At 40.5% G+C, this 25,451-nt stretch overlaps 1 protein-coding gene across 2 annotated transcripts; it reads left to right on the forward strand.

Annotated features, from left to right (window-relative positions):
- Window positions 1-24,887, forward strand: ATP7A (ATPase copper transporting alpha). Of its 2 annotated transcripts, none has more exons than XM_030449063.1 (23): window positions 1-58; window positions 4,598-4,734; window positions 6,765-7,251; window positions 7,977-8,702; window positions 9,678-9,884; window positions 10,922-11,085; window positions 11,489-11,650; window positions 12,249-12,325; window positions 12,515-12,740; window positions 13,115-13,348; window positions 13,671-13,762; window positions 14,181-14,308; window positions 14,474-14,628; window positions 14,942-15,076; window positions 15,886-16,080; window positions 16,378-16,560; window positions 16,864-17,077; window positions 17,738-17,884; window positions 18,354-18,496; window positions 18,826-19,029; window positions 19,611-19,728; window positions 20,147-20,249; window positions 21,082-24,887. In XM_030449063.1, the coding sequence occupies exons 2-23, from the start codon at window positions 4,627-4,629 to the stop codon at window positions 21,356-21,358; spliced, it is 4,485 nt and encodes a 1,494-aa protein (XP_030304923.1). In that variant the 5' UTR covers window positions 1-58; window positions 4,598-4,626; the 3' UTR covers window positions 21,359-24,887. The 2 variants fall into 2 exon arrangements, with proteins under 2 accessions (XP_030304923.1, XP_030304922.1); XM_030449062.1 differs by lacking the exon at window positions 1-58 and adding an exon at window positions 68-116 and having other exon boundaries at window positions 21,082-21,358.
- Window positions 24,888-25,451: the final 564 nt, after the last annotated feature.

The following is a 25,451-nucleotide window of genomic DNA, read 5'->3' on the forward strand; positions in this document are numbered from 1 at the left end:
GGTCTCGGCGGGGTAAAGTGCCAGGCTGGGAATGGGGACTGCGCGGAGTCGTGAGCGAGTGAGTGTCCGCACCGGGACGGCCCTGACCGCCTGCCCACCGCCTCTCCTTACCTCAGTTTTTTTTCGGGGAAAGCTCTGCTTTTTCCCCTGGATGTCGGGGAGCACGGAGCCCGCCCGCAGTTCCTCCGGCGCTGCCTCTGTCGCGGCCGGCGGAGCTGTTGTGGTGGTGGTGGGGGGGTGCGGCTCTCCTCAGGCTGTGAGGAGGGGAAGGGATGGGAGCGGGTTTGCCCGGGGCTTCCCGCGGGAATTGTGAAGGTGGCTGCGCTACGTGTCCCCTCAGCGGGCCCGGGAGGGGTTTGGGGGTGGTCTCACCGTGACCCCGCAGCGCGGGACCGGACCGGGCCGGGCCTCGATCACCCCCGACCCGAAAACATCAGCTCGGGTTCGGCTTCCTCGGGCTTTGAGGCGGAGCGGGGGCTCTGTGGGTGGCTGAGCCTTTCGGATACAGAACCAGCCTCACCGGGGCTCTGGAGCCCAAACGGGATTTCCTGCTCGACCGCTTCTTCCTGGGCAAGCTCCCGCCGGGGTGTTTATCCCGGCGGCGGGAATCCCGCGGGGGTCTCTGGGTGGGATGGATCTGGGAATGCCGATGGGCTCTGCTTGTCGGTGGAGATCGCGGTGCTGAGGGATCTGGAAGGGACCTCTCCCACCTCTGTGGGCACACAAGGCACTTGAGCCTCCTCCCAGGTCCTTTCCCTCAAACCTGAGCTCCTCTGAAACATCTTCCTTCGTGTTTTGCTTTCTTGTAGCAGTACGCTCTGCATAGGTTCACTTTCCCAATATTTTCACTAAAAATTTAGTGTGAAGATTCTTGGGAAAGGGCAAATAGTTGTTTACAGTGCTTTGGGGTTAAATCTAACAAAAACGAGCAACCCGGGTTAACTGTTACTTCTCTCTCTGTATCCATATTCTGGAAATTACAAGTAATTAGTGTAAAGTTCCTTAATATCTTTTATGCAGAGGCCAAGGATTGCCTTTTTGTAGTGAATACTTTCAGAGTTGCATTTGTGCAATTAAATAGACCAAGAAATATTTTTTTCCATGTGGAAGTGTGTTGTTTAGTTGTGTCTGTTACAGTGCACTTGGTGAGCACAAACACAATTTGATTAGAGATTACTAATCATAGTGTATTTTGTCGTAAAGAAAGATCTGAAGCTTTTTTCTGTCCCGTGTAGAAAGTAAAAATGTTACATGTATTTTTTAAAAAAATATTCTTTATTTTATTTACACGATGGGTTTCACATTGTTCTGCCTTGTGTTTTGAGACAAAGCTCAAATACAAGGAGCCACAGTTGGCCTCACTATGCTGATGTCATAAGGATCTGTAAATTATATTGTGTTCCTGGTATTTGCTGTGGTTCCTGCAGGAAACCATTCAGGTTCTCCAAAAATCTGACTTGAAGAGGTAGTGAAAGGACACAAACAAGTAAAAGGATTAGCTAGGAATCTGTCTCATATTATAAAGCTCTTGATAGAAGTAAAGTAGATTGTTTTCATTGTGTCTTTTTCAGCTAAATTGTATAGAAATAAAGTCCCTCAGAGCAATTTCCGTAGTCTGCTGACCAAGCAAGACTTGTTAAAAAGTCTTGAGCAACATGAATTACAGCCTATTTAGAGTGTCACGTAGCTGTCTGTGGCAGACATTTATTATAGAATTGCAGTTTCTCCCTCAGTCATTAAGCCTGTTACATCTAGCAGAGCTTTCAAATGTATCTGTTTGCCTATGAACATAATAAAACCTTATTCTTCCTTACAGGACCTCCTGTAACCTGTGCTCCATCTCTTCTGTCCACCCCAGGACAGGATGATACAGCCTTTTCCATTACTGCCTTTACTCTTTTTCATAAGTCTTAGTAAACTTCTAGGGACAGGTACCTCTTTCCATTTCATGTAGTTAGTAATTTCTCTTTCTGCTGCCAGCTACAAAGCAGGACTCAGCTCTTTAGGAATTTATTCAAGTCCAAATGCTGTAGTTAAATCTGACGGGTTCTGGCCTTTGTGTGAATTTTGCCTGTCTTGGACCTTTTCTGGTTTCAGTGGTTATAAATTCAAGGTAATTATATACAGAAAACTTTGGTGAAAACTGTAGTTGTTCACCTCCACAGAAACACTGTGCTGCTCAGTTACCTATCCTTGCTGATCGTGGGGCAGGCAGAACGCAGCCTGTGAATGACTTGACTTTGACTTCATCAAACCTGATCTTGCTTCGGATATTCCACTTGCAAAGGCTGCTGTGGAAAAATAAATGGTTTAGGGAGGTGAAGCTTAGTTTCTTGGTCATCTTGTGCTTGATCACAGTTTTCATTTTCCTTTCTGTAGGAAGAAATCCCTGCTGGACATAGACATTGTTTCTCTTTCTGTTACTTCATTCACTTAATAGAAACACCAGTTTCTATTCAAGAATTCTATTCTGTTCTTTCTTCAAGAAAATGCAATGTTTTCACTTACAGCCCAAGCATAAAATTGTGCCTGAAAAATGTTGAAAGACTTGCATCTATTTTACAATATTTTTTTGGTTTTAATTATCTTTCAACTCCTCCTGCACTGTCAGGGAGCATTGCTCCTCTTCACATACCCACTGTGTCCTGTTCTGTTGCAGAGCCAGAGGATTTCTAGGGCTCTGCTGCTTCATTGATGGTGTTACTATACAAACAAGGAAGAATTGCTGCAAAAGACATGTGGAAGCAGTGAAAGAAAATAGCAGATGGGAGTTTCTGAAGGTCTTAAGCAGTAAATAGTGTAATAGAGAACACAAAAAGCTTTTACCAAGTTTGTCCAAAGCTGTCTTGTTACAAAGCTGCTTTAGATGGTATTCCAAAGCAGCAGTAGGTGAATTGAAGGCTTCTGGAAATTTCAGGAAGGCCATACAGAAACCTGACCCTGTGAGTTGCTGTGTCTTGGTTCAGTGTGAGCAATGCCATGAGACTGATGTGAAGAGACACTGCTGCTCACAGATGGCTCCTTTGCTGCTTGAGGTTTGGACAAGTCTTAAAAATGGTATGAAAGCTGTTAGCAGCCTGCAGCAAAGCAAATGAAAATCCCAATGTTTGTTGTCTTCCAGCAGTAGCTGTTAATTATGGATAATCAGGCAGATCCAGTAGTGCTTCTTAAGTAGAAGTTGGGGAACAAAAAGGACAGTTTGATCCAACAGATAAATTCTATGATGGAAGCTCTGGATTCAGTCCCACCACCTTGGGGCTTTGAGGGGTAAAAAATAAAAAATACAAAAATTTGTTTTCCTCTTCTGCCTTGATGGTTTTTACATACTTGAATTACTGCATCTTCCAGGAGAGGATTTTCTCTCTTGTGTTTATACCATGCTGAATGTCATGGGGCCTGAACAGTTGGTCCTAGGAGAGAAATCTTTAAATAAACCCTTACCAAGTCAACAAAAAAACCTTCTTGGGGCAGGATAAAGATTCAGGCTTGTTTGCCTTTGATTAATTATTTGAATCCAAACACAAGTAGCAGGAAATGTGTTTTATTTTGAGGGAAGGGTTATATCTGTATGAATCATAAGTTTGGAACACAAACAGGACTTTCTACTGACAGAATTCTTACATGCTTTGTAAGGGGTCCTGAATTCCTGCAAACAGAGTATTTTCTTCCACTTCTATGGAACAAATATAATTTATTGCATTGGAAGTCATTTTACAAACTATTTATTTAATCAGGCCACTACGGCAGAGTAGCTCTAATAGTTTCAGTTTCTTTCCACATGGTATCTTTTAATCAGGAAAAGATGAGGCTGTGTAAAGAATGATGGAGGTGAAAGTATGTGAAATGAACAGCAAGGAAACAAACTGAGAAAATAGAATAAATACTCTGCCCATAACAAACTATAATAATAGAAAAGTATTAAGATATTTTTACACATATCAGCAGCTAATTTTTTAATGCCTTGGTGGGCATTAAAAACTCCAGTGCCACGTTCTAGTTCCCTGTCACAGAGGATTTTGAGTCCTTTGCAGTAGCCATAATTTCTATGTTCAGTCATCTCTTAGGTTCAGTCATCTCTTTCTGGCCTTGTCTTTAGGAGCAGGAATAAGAAAGATAATCTTCAGAGGAGCAGAAATTAGACTTTTCTGAATGAAGTGTGGAAAAGCTCAGTTTGCTTCCTAGGGCTGATTTCAGTATCACTTGTTTGTGCTTGTGTAGGATAATATGAGATTTAAATGTGGGAAAACTTTGTGCTTTTATCATCCCCTCTTGTTCTAGCATTTCAAGAACTGGTTTCTCTCTCACTGGCTTCTCCCTTGTAGTTTCATCTCCCACACCACTGAACCACAGCTTGCAGTGTGCAATTAAATTATCTTTATTGTTACACAAATCAAGTAATAAATGCCAGAACACTTTCTCTTTTTGGAAATTCATTGGAATAAATGCCTAAAGTTTTCCTTCCTGCTCAGCTTTGCTCAGGTTCTGACATGTACAGAGTTACACCTAGCCAAGTGCATCCTCTGTTAAATCCCTGTTTCAGTTTCAATCTTTGTGAAGTGGTTCAGGAACAAATGTCTTCCTTGTTTTTCACCAACAGCAATGAGAAGGCTTGAGTAGAATGTCACAATGGAGGCCAAATCCATCACCATTGGTGTGGAGGGGATGACCTGCAGCTCCTGTGTTCAAACCATTGAGGAGCACATTGGGAAGGTGAATGGGATCCATAACATTAAAGTAGGTAACACTGTCACTGTTTCTTACCAAGCTTTTTTTTCTGGTGTGAGAAACCATGATAAAGTATGCAGCAAGGGAGGAAAAGTCTGTGGAAAGACCATATTCTGCATTTTGTGGGAAGCTGACACTAGAAATGCATTGGTGTATTTCTGGTATAAGGGAAAACCAGGTCCTTGCTTCCCTGCAGTGGGAGCTAAGTCATTACCTGTTACTCTTAAGTAACTTTCTACTTTTCAGTTAATTCAGTATTGTGAAGTAATGAGAAAAAAGTTAACAAACAAAGCAAGAACAGGAAATGTTTAAAAAAGATAAAGCAAAATCCTTAGGACTTTCACTGGTGTAAAAAGCAAGCTGTCCTTGTCCCCTACACCAAGTAAATGTGAGGACTGTCTCCCAAGCCACTGAGCCTTTTCTTTCATACTGATAATACACAGAGGTCACTTGTAGAGGCTCAAAAGCTGGGGGTATCCATTTAATCATGTGGTAGTTGATCTACCATGAAAAAGAAAGCTGTTTTGTTGTGGCTCTTGAAATAAGAGCAGCAGGTAACCACAAAGGAAAGTCTTGCCAGCTCTTTCAAGTGTTAGAAGTTTCCTTTCCTTTGTACTGCCCACCAGGAAATGAGAGGAGGAACAGCAGAACTGTAGTCTTGAACTGTTAACAGAGCTTCTTGATTTGCCCTTAATCCTGACTTCCTTGATCTGACTTTATTTTAAATTTTTAAAAAATTTTAATTTAGCTCAGAGATACCAATATTTCGTTTGGTTTTTTTTCCTAAGTAAATACCTGATTTCAAAGCTGAACACTAGTTCTGAAACTACTCCTGGCAAGAAAACATTACAAAAACTTAGAATGAGTAGAACAGGACTATAAGAAACTTTAAGAAATCATATTTAGTAATTATGCTCATTACAGCATCAGAACTTCAATTTAATCAGATCATTTGTTTGACTAAAATCTCAGACAATAGGAAATCAGGGTTTTGTTTATTGAACATGAATTAGGTCAGCAAGGGAGACGAATGTTAGGGGGCTAATGCAATCAAACAGAGCTGCATTCAGGTTATTTTTCCTCCAGCTGCAGTGAAACCAATAAATGTGCATGTTCTAATTCTGCTAAGGCCCATAATTGGGACAGAAATGAAGAAAGGTGGTTCTTAAAATCATTTAAGTGGTCTAATTGAATTGTGACTGTGGTCTTTAGGTTGTACCTTTGCCCAGAGGAAAGATAAAATTGAATGATAATGTGTTGGGCCCCAGACAGGCACAGACTTTCCTTTATGTAAACTGCAATAATTGTGTTTGCTACAGCATCAGTTTGGAGTAAATTAAATTAGGGATATTTGTACCATCTGATGTGAAAGGTTAGTACTGAACCAGGACATCTCTGGATGACCAAAACGTACAGAGGGGGGGGAAAAACAGCTTTAAGGTTTGTCATATGTCAAATTTTGAAACTGAATTTTGTGCTGTGAAGTCTCATGCACTTTATTGCTTCTAGCAAGTTAACAGCCTCTGCCCAAGATGCCTGGAAGTAGTGGACTTTCACTGCTACTTAAATGTCTGGGGTTCTTCTTCCATTCTTGTAGCCTAAGGGTAATTACTACTAACTGCAGAATTGTATGTGTGATTATTGGTTTTTGTGTGGGCTGTTTAGATTTTGGGGTTGAATTAGTTCAGTCATCATAGTTCAAGAGGGTTTGGCTCTGGAAGCTTCATTAATATGTTGATGCTGCCTGGATGTCAGAAGTGAAAGTGGCCAGACAGACTTGTAAAGGATTCTGAAACTGGTGCAGCAGAAAAAAACAAGATGTTATTTCTAGCTGTGTTGTTGCACAGATGAACAGAAGCCACTTTATGGTGGCTTTGGTTTGGCCTTTACTCCTCAAGGTGAGCAGTGATGACGAAAATTAAACTGGACAAGTATTACGGACATAAGTAAAAGCTGTCTCTAGTATCATGCAGTGTATTAGTCCTCATCTCCTTGTACTGCAGTTTGCTAATTTATGTTTTTCCCTTCCTATTTGCCAGGTATCTCTAGAGGAGAAGAATGCAGTTGTCATTTATGACCCAAAACTGCAGACACCAGCACTGCTGCAGGAAGCAATATATGACATGGGATTTGATGCTACATTAGCTGATTCAAACCCACAGCCTGTTTTACTTGACACTGTTTTCCTTGCCATTCCTACTCAGTCAGCTCTAACACCCAAGCAGATCTGTAGCACACTACTGAAAAACAGAGGTATCGTGGATGTTAAATTGTCCTCTGACCAGAAAGCTGCAGTGGTGACTTTCATTTCTGCCATTCTAAATGGGAAGCAGATCAGCCACATGGTTCCTGGGGTGGATCTGGAGATCTCTGCAGAGGGAACCCCTGGAACTCAGGAAGATCCCAGGTGGCCTCAAGCAAGTAGTGTTGTGCTGCACCTGAAAGTAGAGGGGATGACTTGTCACTCCTGCACCAGCACCATTGAAGGGAAGATTGGCAAATTGCAAGGAATTCAGTGGATTAAAGGTAAAACCTCAGGGTATTTTTATGTAAATTGAAGTTGACCACACTGTTCTCTGGTGGCATTGTGGAGATATCCTGGGTTGTTGGTGGTAGGCATTTGGTTACAGCTTTAATTTGGACTGAAAAAGGGGACTGAGTTGTGATCAGCCTGTTGCTGTTACATGTGTGACAGTATTTAGTGGTTGCTTTTTGTATTTTTGGTAGGAAGCCTGGAGTAGTTGTGTTCCATAATTTTCTTATCATTTATAGAAATCTTTAATACCAGATGTATTTTGTGTGTGTGTGTGTTGTAATTAATATTGGTTTATATTTTCAATTACAAATTAATGTTGGCATATATGTCATTGTATCTAAAAGGCAAGACAAAATTCTCTGTATAACTGTCTCTGACATGGATGTATTGCCACAGATCCCTGATAAAAGGATAAATCTAGTAAGACATAGTAATACCATTTGTTCTGGGGAAAGAGCAAAAAAATTGAGGAAGAGTTGAAAATTATTGTAGTACTAGAGAAATATTGTAATTATTGAAGTATTGTAATACTAGAGAAAACATGATTTAGAAAGTAAATTGCTTAATATTTCCCAAAACAATTAACTCCCTCTTCCATTGCTCTTATGTTTCTGAGCATTTAAAACACACTTGGCAAGCTTTGACAATATCTCTTGCTTTTAGGAAAACGTGCTTATTATGCTCAAGGCAGTAATGCACACTTGTTAATTTTCAGTGTCCCTGGACAATCAGGAAGCTGTTGTTGTCTACCAGCCTCATCTAATTACAGCAGAAGAAATAAGACATCAAACTGAAGCAGCAGGTTTCACAGCATCTTTCAGAAAGCAGCCCAGGCCCCTCAAGCTCAGTGCCATTGACTTGGAAAGGTTGAGGAATACTCAGACCAAAGGCTCTGAGACAGCACTGAAAGAAAACTCCCACCTGAATGATACAGTTGTCTTCAGGATTGATGGCATGCACTGCAGCTCCTGTGCCCTCAATATTCAGAGCACCATAGCAGCACTCCCCTCAGTAGCCAGTGTAGTTGTTTCATTAGAGAAGAAATCTGCTGCTGTGAGGTATAACCCAAGCTCAGTCAGCACTGAGATGCTGCAGAAAGCCATCGAGGCTGTGTCTCCAGAGTTCAGAGTCAGCCTTCCTGACCCACCTGAAGGGGCAGCTCTTTTCCCCACACTGGCTTCTCAGCTGAAGTCTCCTCACCCAGCTTTGAAGGATGCCAGCCAGCCACTCACTCAGGTTGCTGTGATCAGCATTGAGGGAATGACCTGCAGCTCCTGTGTGCAGTCCATTGAGGAGGTCATGTCCCAAAAGGCAGGGGTGAAATCCATCCGTGTCTCCCTTGCCAACCAGAAGGGGACTGTAGAGTATGACCCTCTGCAAACAAGCCCAGAAGACCTGTGTTCCTCAATAGAGGATATGGGATTTGATGCATCTTTATCAGGTATACATTAAACTTCTTAAATTTGGCAGGGTTGTGCAGTTCTGGTTAGTGTTTGGTGATACCCAAGATGAAATTCAGCAGTCGACACATATACTTGCCAAGGAAAGTTTTGTATCTTCACTGCCAGTGAGATAAAACACATGCATTTCCTTTAATATGTCAGGTTAATTAAAAATAATTGAGAATATGTGATAATATAGATGTCAGACCAATACTGATGTTCAGGTTGTGCTCTGGGCTGCTGCGTGTAGAATGTTCATGCCCTGACTATGGAACAGGAGCTGCTCTAGCTGCAGGGGATATTACAGGTTGCAGCACTGAAGTTTCTTTAATAGCAAATTATCAAAGACTTGGCTCCTGTGGGGTAACTAGGGAAGGCATATGTAACCAGGCTGAGGAGTTACAAGAATCTGAAGAGTGGACATCACTGAGGAAATTAAAATGATGCTATTGTGAGAAATCCCTGGTGGGCAGTGCCTGTCCTAGCCCAAACCAGTACAGGTGCTTCCTGTGATGACTGGTACACTAAAAGCAATTGGTTAGGAGTAGAATGCAAAGATTTAATACAAGAATACAGGTGAGTATTAATAGAGAGGCTTCATGAGGGGACAGAGAAGCTCTGTTTTTTGAGTCAGTAAGATTAAATACAATTACAAAGTTGCAATGTGGAGTTTTAGCTTAAAACCTACAGAAGAGGACAAAGGATGCCCAACAGAACAGGCAGACAAAACAAGGAAAGGTACTAATAAAACAGGTAATCAGTGGCCCAACCTTCATCTTGTTTTTCTTTTGCTTTCTTTTTCTTTTGTCAATCAATTAAGATTGACAGGCAAATTAATCTGATTGACAAGGGCTGAACTATCACCATTTTTTGGTCTGAATTTACAGCAATATGAATTTATTGATGGCTGGTGGAGTACCAGCTTGTACCTCATTGCAGTGCCTGCTTGTCATGAGTTGCAATCTCCTTTTCAGCCAAGGCAGAGCTCCCTGTGGCAACAGCTCAGCCCTTACCCGAGGTGCAGCTGGAACATCTCAAACCTGAGCCTCCTTGCAAAGTGTCCCCGGCCCACCTTGCTCAGCAAGAGACAAAGACAATATCCAAGTGCTATGTCCAGGTCACAGGCATGACCTGTGCCTCGTGTGTAGCCAACATTGAGAGAAATTTGAGAAGAGAAGATGGTAAGATGAATGTCTGTGTTATCTGTTAAATACTGGGTCATCTGTTAAATATCTAAGGGCTCCTTTCAGAGAATCCATCTAGCTCTTATACAGCATTTTTAAGGTGTGGGCTGTCAAGAGAAGTACCACTGCTGGGGTGTTTCAGGGGTGGGAACAGGATCTTGGCTCATAAAATGGGAATGATGCTGTGTTTTCTGCTTTGGGGGCATGCTGGCCAGAACCTGCCTTTGCAAAAGCAGGAGTTCATGCTCCAAAGAGAATATAGGGATCAAATATGGATCCTTCTAAAACTAAAATACATATTTTCTACTGGAAGGATGTGCTCAGGTCTGCAACTTAAAGCAGAAAGGTAAGTGCCTGCATTGGGAAGGGAGTAATTAGAAAGGGACAGTATTAATGTGGATTAGAGAGACATAAGTTAATTTTAGCTCTGTGAGTCAGGACAACCATGTCTGTCTTCTGCCAGTGTGACGATTATATTTGCAGAAGCAAATAGTTGCATGTCTGTGGTGGAATGAAGAGTCATTAATGTAGACAGTGTTTAATTATCATAGTGAATGATGGATGTGTTCGAAGTTAACCTCGAATTTAGTTTTTTCATCCTGGAAAATGGATTATTCTAAGTCCTTTAAACCTGGCCTGCAGCAGGATTCATGTTGTTATATCTACCCTTTCTCATACGTATTCTCTCTTGAGTAAATGATTATTAGAAATGCTAAGCAGAAAAATATGCAGAACTGTATTTTAGAAGAACATTTAAGCAAAAATCATCTTTTCATGTAGCTTGAATGTTTGTTATTAGACTGTTAAAACTATGCAACTCATGTGGTGTAATACTTTCATCTGTCACACCTATACTTAGGTGCCTTTGTTGCCTTGTTGATGTATCTTCCAGAAATGATGATGTTTTTCTTCACATATACCTCCAATCCAGTAGCTTTCTTAATTCCAATAAATTGCTGCTGTGCCATCATGTTACCAGAAATGCAGTGTTTTTTCTTACAGGTAATCTGCCACTCACATGTTTTGTTTTCTAGGGATACACTCGATCCTTGTTGCCCTCATGGCAGGGAAGGCAGAAGTGAGGTACAATCCTGCTGTCATACACCCTTCAGCTATTGCAGAGCTCATACAGGAGCTGGGATTTGGAGCTACTGTGATGGAAAATTGTGGTGAAGGAGATGGGATTCTGGAACTTGTTGTAAGCTTGTAATTAAAACAAGCCCCGTTTTCATGACTTTTATCTATTGGATGTGCTTGTGTAAATGTCCACTTCCTAAATTGTATAGGAGAGCTTAAATGTATGAAAAATAATGTATAAGACTACATCAAGTTATTATCACAAAGTAGGCCTTGTCCTGCAAGCTCTGCTGGCTCAGTTCTGGGCTTGGAGAGACAGCAGAGTTTAATAACCTTCTCTCTGTGCTTTGCTTCCTCCCTAGTTCTCTTGTCCTTAACTAGAGCACTCCATCTCACTGCTTCAAACCCCAGAAACAGGCAATAACTAATTTGGGAGAGTCACACTTCTCTTTTCCTGTTTTTTAAGATGCACTTTACCAAGTGACTTGTGGCTTTGATAACAAGAGGGAACCTTTATTTTCCAGGTGAGAGGAATGACATGTGCTTCTTGTGTACACAAAATAGAATCCACCCTCATGAAGATGAATGGTGTTTTATACTGCTCAGTAGCTCTTGCAACCAACAAAGCACACATTAAATATGATCCTGAGATTATAGGTCCTCGAGATGTCATACAAGTGATAAAGGTAAGTTTCATGGGGGCACCAAATCTTTCAAAATATCCAGCATCCTTTGAAGAGTTACATACCCCAAAAGAGATATTATTAAAGGAAAAAATATCTCTCTCTTCTTCCATCGGTTGTCTTCTTGGTGCAGGTTTCTGCAGAGATCTGTGTTACTGCTGAAAAGCAGTGATCTATTGTGACTTTGCTGAAGTTCTTAAACAGAAATACCAGGAAAGGCAGGGTATGGTAGAGTGGAAGATAACAGCTCTAGGTCTGCAGAAAAATAAAGCACATTCATAAGTATTGCAGCAAGAGAGAGGTAAAATAAGTTTCTTGGCTTTCTCCCTCAATTTCTCTACTCATGTTCTTCAGGAATAGTTATTTTGGAAAGCCAGATTTGAGAATAGCATTTGAATGTTCCAGAGAGGTTAATTTCTACATCAGATTGCTTATCTTTCTTTGCAAGGTAACTAAAAAAATAGTAACAATCACATCAGAAATGTTAAAGTAAAATCAAATGTAAGGCTGGCACCATCCACTATCTGTCAGTAACTTTATATGACCACAAAATACCTTTAAAAATTAACTTCTTATTTTATAATTATTCTTTTCTCCTTAGGATTTAGGCTTCACTACTTCATTAGTCAAAAAAGACAGATCTGCCAGTCACCTGGATCACAAACAGGAAATAAGGCAGTAAGTATTTCTGAGCATATTTACATTCTATATGCATCTTTGATGTATTTACACATCTTTAAACCTTTCTTTTAAGAAACAGTGAAGTTGTGGAATTTTTTTGTGTGACTACAGACCTGCTAAGTAAAATGTTATCTATCTCTTGTCTGCAAACCAAATTATTTTTCTGTGTTTTTGTTTTAATTTGAGGTGGAAGAGGTCTTTTGTTGTGAGCCTCGTTTTCTGTATTCCTGTCATGGGGCTGATGATTTACATGATGGTAATGGACAGTCAGCTCTCAGATGCTCACACACATCAGAACATGAGCAGTGAGGAAATGGAGGCTCTCCACTCCTCCATGGTCCTGGAATACCAGCTCCTCCCAGGATTGTCTGTTATGAATTTTCTGTCGTTTTTACTCTGTGTCCCTGTACAGGTAAGTGGGAACACAACTCCTCCTGGCTTTGCTGGGCTTAACCACTCAAAATAGAAGGCAATGAAGGGAATAAATTGGAAAAGTGACTGTAATGATGTTGAGCTGAAATGGATTTGAGGTTGTTAGGTGCTGTTTCTGTGGGAGGGTGCTGTGGATCCAGGCAGCCTGACTGCTGGTGGGTGTGGGGAGCTGGTGGGACTGCTGGAGATGAGGCCTGAGAGCCCTGTAGTAGAGACTGTAGCCCTCAGAGTTGGGATTTTGTGCAGAAAGAGATGGAGAAGGCAAATAACACAAATAAAATGTGTGTCTCTTGTGGAAATGCTGCTATGAGTGTTAGAAACTTGTATAAAATACAGGCAATGCTCTTCTTGCAGATGTTTGGAGGCTGGCACTTCTATATCCAGGCATACAAAGCACTGAAGCACAAAACTGCAAATATGGACGTGCTCATTGTCCTGGCAACCTCCATTGCCTTTGTCTACTCCTTTGTTATTCTCCTTGTTGCAATGGCTGAGAAAGCAAAAGTAAACCCTGTCACTTTCTTTGACACCCCTCCTATGCTCTTTGTCTTCATCTCCCTGGGCCGGTGGCTGGAGCACGTTGCCAAGGTAAGGAAAATAAAAGCCCGTGGTATCTACAAGCTGCAAGACACTAAAAATCATTTCAGAACGCTGCAGACCTTTAGACAGACAAACAAAATTTAAAAAAAATAAATAAAAGAACCTAACAAAGCTTTTTTTTTTTTTTTAACCTTCTTTGTAAAACCACCTTTGGTAACTGAACTAGTGAAAGAATGAAATAACTCAATGTAAGTCTGTTTGCTGAAAGTATTTTCTTAATAGGGTGAATTGCAACACATGCAGTTGTCATTTACCCAGCATTTTTTTTTTCAATAGCATAGTCAGAAAAATATGAAAATTATTATTCTAGGGTAAAACATCAGAAGCACTGGCAAGACTAATTTCATTACAAGCTACTGAAGCTACTATTGTTACCTTGGGCCCTGGTAACGTTCTTTTAAGGTATCTTGCTTTGTCATTTTCTTTTTCTGCTGTTCCTTTTTTGTTGTTAATGTGCTTAATTTGCAGACAAATGTTACCATTTTATAGAACTGTGAAGCAAATAGCTTCAGGTTTGCTGGCAGACTTGCCAGATAATAAATGTTAAAATGCAGAAAAATTAACACTGCTCTTATTATTTGGTTTTGGGGGGGAATCTTGCTAATTTTTGCTATGATAAGAAGATTAGGGGACTTTCTTGACTGGAAAGCAAATGGAATTACAATAAAGTAATAGTACTGCTTCTTAAAATGGCCTTCTCACAGTTTTTGTGTGCATTACCACCGAGTACCAACAGGCTTATGCTTTGTGCATAGTGACAACTCCTTTTGCCTGAGTCAGTTCAATTAACAAATTCTTATTATAAAATAAATCATTTTAGTGAAGAGCAAGTTGATGTGGAGCTGGTTCAACGAGGTGATGTTGTCAAAGTGATCCCAGGAGGGAAATTCCCAGTGGATGGTCGTGTCATTGAGGGACACTCCATGGTAGATGAATCTCTGATCACAGGTCAGCATTTGCTTTTTGCAAGTGTAAAAATGTTTTTGTTTTCCTTTAAACAAATCTGAGGAAGGGAGTTGAACCTGATGTTCTCCTCTAATTGTGTGTTAGGAGTTGGTACCTATTATAATACTGCTGACAAGCACACTTTGGTGTCTGCTCTCCTTTCCTTAGGTGAAGCAATGCCTGTGACTAAAAAGCCTGGCAATACAGTTATTGCAGGTTCTATTAATCAGAATGGGTCACTCCTGATCTCAGCAACCCATGTTGGAGCTGATACAACTCTTTCCCAGATCGTGAAGCTTGTGGAGGAGGCCCAGACCTCAAAGGTAGAGGATTATTACCAAATTAAGCATTTGGGTTTTGCCTTGCCATTTAGACATCAGCATACCAAATAATTTGAAGAGTGGTCAAGTTTGTTTAGATTTTAATTGCAGCTGCATAATGGATGTATCTTGCTGAATAAGGGCTTTGTGCAGTCTACTGTTCCAGGTCTCATGATCTTATTAAGTAAGTATGTAATTATGAAGTGTGGTGTATGTGAAATGTGCTGCACTCAGAAGCTGTGATTACATCTGTGTCTGAAGGCACAGAAAAGAATAAGCAGGGTGTTGCTGGAGCTGATGTGTTTCTCCTTTCTAGGCTCCTATCCAGCAATTTGCAGACAAACTTAGTGGCTATTTTGTTCCTTGTATTGTGGCTGTCTCTGTGGTGACCCTTTTTGCCTGGATTATAATTGGGTTTGTGGATTTTGAAATAGTAGAAAAATACTTTTTGGTAAGTAAAGTCTCTTTTAAGCACACCTTCTGAAACACTTAAGAAGCGGTCAGCCTACAAGGCTGTTAGACTGCAGTAGTTCCCTTTCTGAATTCCCCTTGCAGGCAGTTGCTGACTGGAGATACTGTACCATTATTGTTATTGTCATTATATTCTCTATCTATTATTTTTACACTGTTTTACTCCTACAATGATCCTTTAAGAGAACCTGCAGTAGTTAATCAGTTCCTGGAAGTTAGTAGGAAAAGAAGTAAGTGCTAAATATCACAATTTCCCAATTTTTATTCCTTCTGACAAGCTCCAATTCTGCATGTAGTTTTCAGTAGCTCTGTGTAAATTTTTCTTTTAAATCAGTGGAATTCATCATCATTAGAGTAATGCCCAAGAGGATAATCCTACCTTGTGCCTTAGGTTTGCTTAGATGGGTATCTTCATCATTACTATTTCTAATTAGAACTTATTGGTTTCCAGGGAAGCAATCTTCATATCCTCTTTCTTTATCATATATATAATGGATAAAATAATCTTCTGTGTGTAAGAGCATAGCATGTGGCACCTCATTTAGGCAAAATAAACAAAACAGGTTGCAGGTATATGTAGTGCAGAACAAAACTTAGTCATTAGTTTTTTACTCATTAATCTCACCTTTTGCATCTTAGCTGTGCTTTCCTTTTTAATGCTAATAATTTTAATACTTCAGCTTAGATACTTGCAGATATTTTTTTCTGATGTTAAAGGCGATGTGTAGTCAGTGACATTGTTTCTACTGTTTGGTTTCCTGGATCACTAAAATAAACTTCTGTCACTAGGGTTACAATAAGAGCATTTCTGCAGCCGAGGTGATAATCCGCTTTGCTTTCCAAGCCTCTATCACAGTCCTGTGCATTGCCTGCCCCTGCTCTCTGGGATTAGCCACCCCCACAGCTGTGATGGTTGGCACTGGAGTGGGAGCTCAGAATGGCATCCTGATCAAAGGAGGAGAACCACTGGAGATGGCACATAAGGTGAGAAGTGGGGGCTCAACAAAAATTTACAAAAACTTTCAAGGCTGTCTCTGGCATTCTGACAATTGCTGCCTGAGCAGATCAGGATGTGCACATCCCTACCTCTTAGTGAGGGGTGTTCAGGAAGTTTGGTTAAATGAGGTGGTTTTCATAGAATCGGGGAATAATTTGAGTTGGAAGGAACCTCTAAAGGTCATCTAGTCCAGCTCCCCTGCAGTACCTAAATACTGTAAGTTTTCTGAGGAAGCTGTGCCTTAAAGCTGTGTTCAGTGATGAAGTCTTCCTGTTCTGCTGCAGGTGAAGGTGGTTGTCTTTGACAAAACAGGCACTATCACTCATGGGACTCCAGAAGTGATGCAGGTGAAGTTCCTAGTGGAGGGCAACCAACTACCACATAACAAAATGCTGGCCATAGTGGGGACTGCAGAAAGTAATAGTGAACATCCTCTTGGAGTAGCAATAACAAAATACTGCAAAAAGGTAAGTTACTAATACAGGAAAAGAGTGGTTTGTGTTATAGAAGAACCTCTCCTGCAGTACTTCATTTGTCTGGATAGTCTTGTTTTGCTTAGAAGGTAACTGATATGTTCAGTTGGGAAAGCTGAAAATTGTGGAGCCACATAAATCACTTAAATATCATAAATTGGCTTCTCAAATTTATGTTTTGATGATCGATTGACTATTTCTCTGCATTTGTTAGTTTGAGTGCACTTCTGTGTAGCAGGGTTTGCAAATGCAGCATGCTCTTTAAAAAGTTAATGAGTTTGTATCCCTGTTTTGTAGGAGCTGGAGTCAGAAACCCTTGGGACGTGTACAGATTTTCAGGTGGTTCCAGGCTGTGGCATTAGTTGTAAAGTCACCAATATTGAAGCATTGCTCTACAGGAAAAACAGAATGGTTGAAGAAAACAATATTAAAAATGTGACACTTGTGAAAATTGAGGAAAATGTGGATGAATTGGTGCAGCCTGCTTTGATTATTGATGCTGAACTACCAAGTAAGCTAACTCTGGCTTGTAGAATGAAATAGATAATTTTTGGTTTGTGTCTTTAGGATCCTTAAGAATGAAGTCACTTCTTTCTGCTCTGGAGAGCTGGGCTTGCATCAATTCTCATGTGAATAGTTGGTCATTAATTTATTTCATGCTCTTGTGTCACTCAGGACATTTTGCCTAAATACAATTCAAAGTTACATGTTGAATATGGGGCTGGAAAATAACAAAGGAATGGTCTTCCAGTTCTCTCTGTTCTGACTTTGCTTCATCCCAAATTACCATTTGCTAGCCCACGTTAGGTATTTTTTGCACAGCTGTCTGGTTTTGAATCAAGAGCTGCAGCTTGTTAGATCTTCCAACTGTATGAGGCTGTTACATAGGAACACTGAGAAAGGTGCATGGTCCTTTACTGTCCTTTGACTTGATTCTTGGTCCACTGGTGTAGTAACTACTTGTTACTGAAGAAATGTTTGTATCTGTCTTGTTGAGAACACATGAGAAGGTTGGTAGGGCAGAAAGTATCAAAAAAGGTTTTTCTTTCTGCTTGGCTTCTCTGTAATGATTCTCTATCTCAGCACATACTGGGAGGAGCTGGATAGGATTAGCTGGAGGGAAGCTTCCTGGTTATCCACCTGATTGCACGATTGTATCATCTTCCTGCAGCTCCTCTGACTTCTCAGAAATACTCTGTCCTCATTGGGAACAGGGAATGGATGAGTAGAAATGGCCTCATTGTTAAAAATGAAGTTGATAAAGCAATGATGGAGCACGAGCGGAGAGGTCGCACAGCAGTTCTAGCAGCTGTTGATGGTAAGTTCAATGCTGTCTATTATTATTATTATTATTATTATTATTATTATTATTATTATTATTATTATTATTATTATTCAGATGTTGATTTGTCACTATTTAAACAAAATAATAAGTAGTAATGTCATAGCAGTTACACCTGAATAATAGGATGAAGATATCTTTAGTTTTGTACAACTTTGATCTGAGAAAGTTTCACCTCTTGTCTTTCATAGTTGGACATAAAGCAAAGGTTTCAAAGAGAGCAAAAGGGGAGAAAAAAAGGAATTACTTCTTTTTTTATGTTGGGCCATCCATGCTCTGTATTCTCTTAAATGCTGCTGCCCTGATACCTGCTCTCATTCTTTTTTTTTACTGTCATTGGTATTGTTTCTGGAATTGGTCTCACTGGGGGGAAAAAACAAGTTATGCTTTTTTTCCTAAAGCAATAAAGATCTTCATAACAAACACTTCCTCTCTGTCCTTTTAGGAGTGCTCTGTGGCTTGATTGCTATTGCTGATACTGTGAAGCCAGAAGCTGAGCTGGCAGTCCACACTTTGAAGAGTATGGGATTAGAAGTTGTCCTAATGACAGGTGACAACAGCAAAACAGCAAGATCTATTGCCTCTCAGGTAAGTGCTTGTGTGTGTGTTTGGTTTGAAGCTACAGCTACAGGAATGTACCTGTAGTGCTATGTTGGTATTGTTGTGGCTGCCATAGAACTGGTCTGTTGTGAGAAATGGTAATGTAAATAAATTGAGAATAAAGGGGGAACTAAAGAAGCCTTTTTGAATGGAAACAGCATCAATTTTGAATTCAGAGCTGTTGTCATAGATCAGTTGGCTTTGATCTTGAGCTTGTGAGTGGGGTGGTTTCAGCCTTCCAAGTGATGTTATTAAAGGAAGAAGCTTTGACAGGTGATAGAAAAGCTTCAAGGCAGTTTTGTGCTTTCTCTCTCTAGGTTGGCATCACCAAAGTGTTTGCAGAGGTTCTGCCCTCCCACAAAGTAGCCAAAGTCAAACAGTTACAAGACGAAGGGAAGCGGGTGGCCATGGTTGGAGATGGGATCAATGACTCCCCAGCTCTTGCCATGGCCAATGTGGGCATTGCGATTGGCACAGGCACTGATGTAGCCATTGAGGCAGCTGATGTGGTTCTAATTAAGGTAAGAAATACAAATGCCTCCTTCAAATGAGATGATAAGAAGGTTCAGAAGGCCCAGGATGTCTTGAATGATTCAGACCAATGCTGAGGTGTACAGCCTTAGGGGAACTGGAGCAGAGAAGAGATCATCTTCATCATGTTTGTTTAGTGTAGTAGTAATTAGCCTGTGAAAGAAATTTCCCTTTTTTCCAGCTACTAGAAGTGCTGGGGTAATTAAAATTCCAGGGTGGGCAAAGGAGGACAAAATGACTTGACCTTTGGCAAACATCAATTATGTTTTGGTAACAAGCCACAATACCTCTAAGTTCATAGTAATTTCTTCTTGCATATCAACAGAAATTGTGGTCAGTGTCTGGAGCTGTTCTTGGTGGTGCTTTATTCATTACTTGGATTATGGTGACATCTGGAATGAGGTTGCTGATTGTATGGGCTCTATGCAGACAACTGTGGGATCCTACAGAATATTTACTACATGTAGTCTGTTACATCCAGTGTGCAGTAGTTAGCTTTAAAACAGGAGTATGACTGTACATGTATGGGTCTTTTTTCTCTGACTCTCCCCATAAACATATTACCTTGCAGGATGACTTGATGGATGTGGTAGCAAGTATAGATTTATCAAGGAAAACTGTCAAAAGGATCCGGATCAACTTTGTCTTTGCCCTGATTTACAATCTCATTGGAGTTCCCATAGCTGCAGGTATGTGAGTGTTGCCGTGCAGCAGGACGGTTGTACTTAGCAAGTAGAGATGGTAGTGATGTGCTGTCATGGGGAGGAGTGTCTACTTTCCTTATTTCTGACATCAAAATGAGATAAAAGGTTTATTGAATGATCCTGATCCTGCCAACAAGCAGTTTACTGCAAGGTGGGCAAGACATGCCTTCCTCTGTATTTCAGACTGCATAAGTGACACAGCAGCTGTATTCACCTGTAGTTTTTAGCTATGGTAGAACACAAATATTTTATGTATTAAATATGTTGTTTAACACCAAGCTAAAATCCTGTTGATTAACATACTGAAATACAACTAAAATTAGAGAGTACACATAAAATAATATTTTAATATATGAATGATGCTGTGTTCCTGCTTGGAGCTTATTGCTGTTCTGTTTTCTAGGTGTCTTCCTGCCCATTGGTTTGGTTTTGCAGCCCTGGATGGGATCTGCAGCAATGGCTGCCTCCTCTGTTTCTGTTGTGCTTTCTTCTTTGCTGTTGAAGACGTGAGTGTGAACAATTTCACTGTTTGCACTTTGAATGTAGAGCTCAGGCCTTTTGCTTTGAGTGGCAGAAAAAAAGTGTGGGACTATGAAGAGTTCAAAGTTTTTTGAAGAACAGTTTGGGCAGGTCTGTGTTTAGCAGCAGTTGTTTTTGTTCTTGCTTGAGAGGAGGAGGCAGCTGGTCCAAAGGGCTTCAGAGAGTAGTGTTTAAAAAGCTTGTTTTTATTGAAAAGAGAAAAGTACAAATCAGAAGTTTGTTCAGAATGGAAAACTCTTCAGTGCCCTTTGTATATTTGTGAGAAATCTCCTCAGATGCTGGCTTCTGAGGCAGTGCAGCTGTAAGCCCCCCACTGACACTGAGGATTCTTGCAGTAAGTAAACCAAGGTGGTTCTTTTCTTTCTCATGGTGATATTGTCCCTTAATCTGCAGTGGGGAGTGGTGTAGCACTGTGGTGGGGCTGGTGTCTGGTGCTGTGTAGTTAACACAGGAGGCCTCAGAAGAAGGAGAGCAGAAGAGCTGTCAAATGATAGCTACAGTCAGATACCATCAGTAGGTACAGTTTGCAGATGCTCAGCACCACCAAAGCAGTGGTGAGTGAGTGGTGCATGTCAGCTTCACCTGTCCCTCTGCATCCTGGACACAAAACACTGACGTAGCTCCTGGCTGTGTAGTTGCCTTGGAAAACCTGAAACTTTCCTCACTGTGTCATTGATCAAATGATAAATGTCTGTGGCTGTGCATGCTCAGAGGAGTGAGGCTGTTTTCTTCCCATATTGTAGAGTACTTCACCTCAACCTGAGATGAATTATCAGCTTTTGGGATTTCCTTCCTTAGGTACCAGAAACCAAGTTCTGAGAAACTTGAATTCCGAGCCCGTGGCCAAATGAGGCACAAGAGCCCTTCAGAAATCAGTGTCCACATTGGGATTGATGAGAATGGGACAGGTTCTCCTAAACTGAGCTTAATGGATCGGATCATCAACTACAGCAGGGCCTCCATCAACTCCCTGTTCTCAGACAAGCGGTCAGTGAACAGCACAGTTCTCAACGAGCCAGATAAACATTCACTTCTGGTGGGAGACTTTGGAGAAGATGATGACACAGCATTATGAAAGGCTTGTTCCTCTTCTCCTAAGGAAAAAAAAAACCAAAACCAACCAACAAACCAACCAAAACAGCTGTCTTGAAGTCTCTGCGAGTGCTGATAAGTTCTGGAGGACTTTTCAGATTTAATCTATAATGCAGAAAGTTTTTGCAGTGACTTCCCAGGATCTCTTTATTTTTCTAGTCTTACAAAAAAAAAAAAAGTGGTGCAGGAGCTGTTAATGCTTGCAAACAGAGCTGTTACCATTCCATGAAGCTTGTAGTATAGCACTGTTTGGTTTTCTTTTTCAGAATGTCAAGACACACAATTAGGGAAGCTAAGGAACCAGAAACTTACTTTCTCAGCCTTCTAACAGGCTCCTTTATGCATAGTCAAGTTTAGTACTAGTGTTAAAAAATTATGAAACACTACATCTGCAAAGTACTGAAGGTTCTGTGTTTGCAGATACATGTGCCTTACTTCAGAACTTCATAGCCTTTGGTTCCTCTCCAAATGCCTTTCCTTTCTATACACACCCATTTCCAGCTTTCCACACTCCAGTCTTTGGATAACATCAGTGTTTGTGTCTTGGATTCCTCCAGGGCAGAGATAACCAAAAGGTTTTGGGTTTGCTCTCTAACATCTCACTCCCTTTTAACTCATCACAACCATGCCCCAGAACACTCTGAGGACTGAAGGCTGAATTGGTTGGGAAGTTTGCTCATCCCCAACTTCTCCTAACCCAAAAACTCCTGCAGCATCTGAATGATGATAAGAATTATGTGGTATTAGTCAAAATGTTTAGCTTTTTAGAAAGCAGCATTGTAATTAGTGCTCACTACCAATCTCTACTAGCACTCCTTAAGTAAACCAGAATAGTTTGTACCAGTGTCACACAGGCTGCCTTTAAAATCTTTACAGTTCAATCTGTGCAGATATCTAACACCATCAAAGAAATTATTGTGTGTTGGATGCTGCACTAACATCAGTTGCTTGTAAAGATAAATGATAAATACCAGGAATGGTCCAGAATCCACTCCATAGATTGATCCAAACCTCTGTTGCTTGGGATGTCCAGCTCCAGGTTTTGTGAATGAGGACAGTCTTCATTTGATACTGAACTTGAAATGCCAAAATGCAGGTTTTGGTCATCAATCATTAGTATTAAAAATATTCTCAATGAGAAATAAATCACCCAGTAGCTAGCTTCCTGTTTCTTACTTAATAAACCTCGTTCTGTAAATCCTCTGCTGAGACACCTGTCTGAAGCAATTCCTAGGTTCAGCACCTTCATGTGGAATTGCATTACAAAACACAGTGAAATGTAATTTCCAGTTTGTATTTCTAGAGGGGAAATACTCAGTTTGGAGTATAAAAAATGAGATCTCTGTAGTGTTCTAGTTTTTAAGTTGAAGTCTGATGTCAATGCATAGATAGTGTGTGTAAAATGTTGTAACTACCTTGTGCTTGCATTTTACCTGAGAACTACCAGAAGAGTACCAGGGTGTGAAAAGAGGGGTTGTACTATGGAATATTATGTTGTGAGTAAATTGGTGTATTTGTTATATTGCAGTGAGGAGAACAGCAAAATTTGTTGCTGCTGCTTAGTTTAAGAAACAGAATACTTCTGTTGCAGGATTTAGGCTCTTGATACCTCTCTGTGAATGTAGATGGCTTTTTAAAATTAGATAATGGCTCCGTGTATATATTGTAGTGTACAGAAATGCTGAGATACATTACTGCAAAGCCATTCCATAAGATGGTGTCTCTGTTTTCAGCAGCAAAGCTGTTTCTTACAGAGCAGGTAATTACTGAACTGTTTGATCTCATTACAATGGATTTCTTAGTGCTTCACGACCGTGCCAACTCCTTCCAAAGAATTGTTTTCTTCTTGATCCACACTCACTCTTGGTGTTTTTGGTAAGATTCTGCAGCTGAAAGGGAAATATTCTCTGTGGTTTTGTCTGGATTGTTCTGATGGTTGTTCTTAATCATGGAGTGAAGACAGAAGGCAGATCCTAAGCACCCTTTCAGATAAGGGGTTTGCTACTGCAGGTGCTGGTTGTGGTATACATGGGATGTAAATGACAGGCATCATGCATGAAACAGAGCAATCATTTAGGGTTAAATTCCTGGTTGGTAGATAAAGCAGCATAAATAATCTGTTTATTTCTGAATATATTTTAGAGTCCTTTGGCCTTGACCTTTTACTGTCCAAATTGCAGGTTGAATGTTGATGCTGAAACACTGGCTTTATCGCCAGCTTTTTCCCAATAGGGAGGTTCTTCCAGGCTTTTCCATTTTCTGTGAAACACAGCATTTTTTGCACCAAACAAGGCTACTTTTCAAGAGCAGGGTACCTGAGGTGCAGAGAGGATCATTGGGAAATAGTAAAATGCTGGTGGAGAGGGAACCAGGGGAGCAGCTTGTAGGTACAGTCAGGATCACACTCCAGAGGGAGGAAATAACTGAGCTAAGACCAGAGTCAGCCCAAAGATGAATAGGTGTGAGGTGGCTCTGATAAATTTAGGCTTGAATTAAGAAAAAAACTTTTTAAGTGTAAGAACTATTAAGTTCTGAGCAGATTACTCTCCTGTTTCTGCAAGAGGCTGGTACAAAGTGATGCCAACAAAAGCACTGGTTGGGACTTAGTGACCCAGGAAGCCCCTTGCACTCCAGTTTTCCTCTTCCGGAAAATCTTTCTGGACTCATCTTTGGAATTTGAATTTAATTCACAGTGTGTTTGAGTGCTGTAGAGCTGATGAAATTCAGAGTTCAGATCTTGGGAAATAAGTTGTCTGTCCAGAACCCCCCCTCCCACAAAGGTGTGATATTGACTTACAGAGTGTTTATCTTTTCATTAAAATATTCTATAAGGTGCTTAATGTTGAAGAACCAAAATGTTTTTCAGTTTGAATGTACAGTGCAAATGAAATCATGTGGAAGCCATGTGTTTTCCCTAATGTAAATGTTTTAATGTGTAAATATGTTGCTCTTGTTGGAGACAGTCTGGATACAGGAATTTAAAATATCACTTGGAAACACAAAGTTACAAATTACATTGTATTACTAGGTTTTCTATTTTATTGTTTTCTGTAACTAGCTATTTATAAAATCTATGCTCTATTTTAAAAACAAAGTACATATCCTTGAGGCTTTAAAATTGCTCTTTGAATCTTACAAATGAACTTTTAAAAGTGTAGACACTTGAAATTTTATATGAAAAAGAATGTGAAGCTGATAAAACACAATGGAAGCAAGCATTTTTATTTATTAAAAACTTTTTTTTTTTTTTTTTTTTTTTTTTTTTTTTTTTTTTTTTTTTTGCTTAGAACTTCTATCTGAATGTTTTAAACTTGACACTATTGGGGTTTTACTCCATTTTGGTCTGAAGAATGGAGAAATGAATGCTGTTGTGGAATGTTAATTTAGTGCTGTTACATTACATCTAGAAACAACTATTCTCACACTTCATATTCTTTTCAGACTGTGCCTCCATCAATATCATGACAATTCTAAGCTACATAATAAAAGTAACATCCAAAGACCATTCCAAATCATGCTCTATGCTTTCCTTTAGATATTTGTTTTGCTGACTTAGCAGATTCTACTGCCAGCTGTGCAGAATTTCCCCCCAGTCCTTCCTGCTGTGCAGCTGGGAGGGCAGAGGTGGCACCTGGGGGAGGTGATGATGCAGCAGGTGGAGAGGTGCATGGAGAGGATGGGGGTTCTGAAAGCAGCTTTGGACACCCTGTGCCCTTCACCTCCCCAAGGAAGAGTGCTCAGGGTCAAGAGGGGAGAGGTGAAGCACTCCTGCATTTTGCTTGTGTCATGCTTTAACACTGACCCGGCAATTAAACCGAATAACAGACGCTCTCTATTAATGTCTCTCTCCTCCTGATAAAGAAAGGAGAGAGAATAAGGGAGAGAGACTGATGGGTTGGAAACTAAACTACACAGATTTAATGAAACAGTAATGATAAATAGGAAAAAGTACTAAATATATACAAATATACAGGAAAATGGATACCATTCCTCCCCTCTTTTCCTCCAGTAACTCTCATGTCACCACCGAGGCTGCAGGGCAGCCCTGGGAAAGTCCAGGCTGGACTCCTGGAGTC

This window comes from Calypte anna, chromosome 4 (assembly GCF_003957555.1).
Source record: "Calypte anna isolate BGI_N300 chromosome 4, bCalAnn1_v1.p, whole genome shotgun sequence".
Taxonomy (NCBI): Eukaryota; Metazoa; Chordata; class Aves; order Apodiformes; family Trochilidae; genus Calypte; species Calypte anna.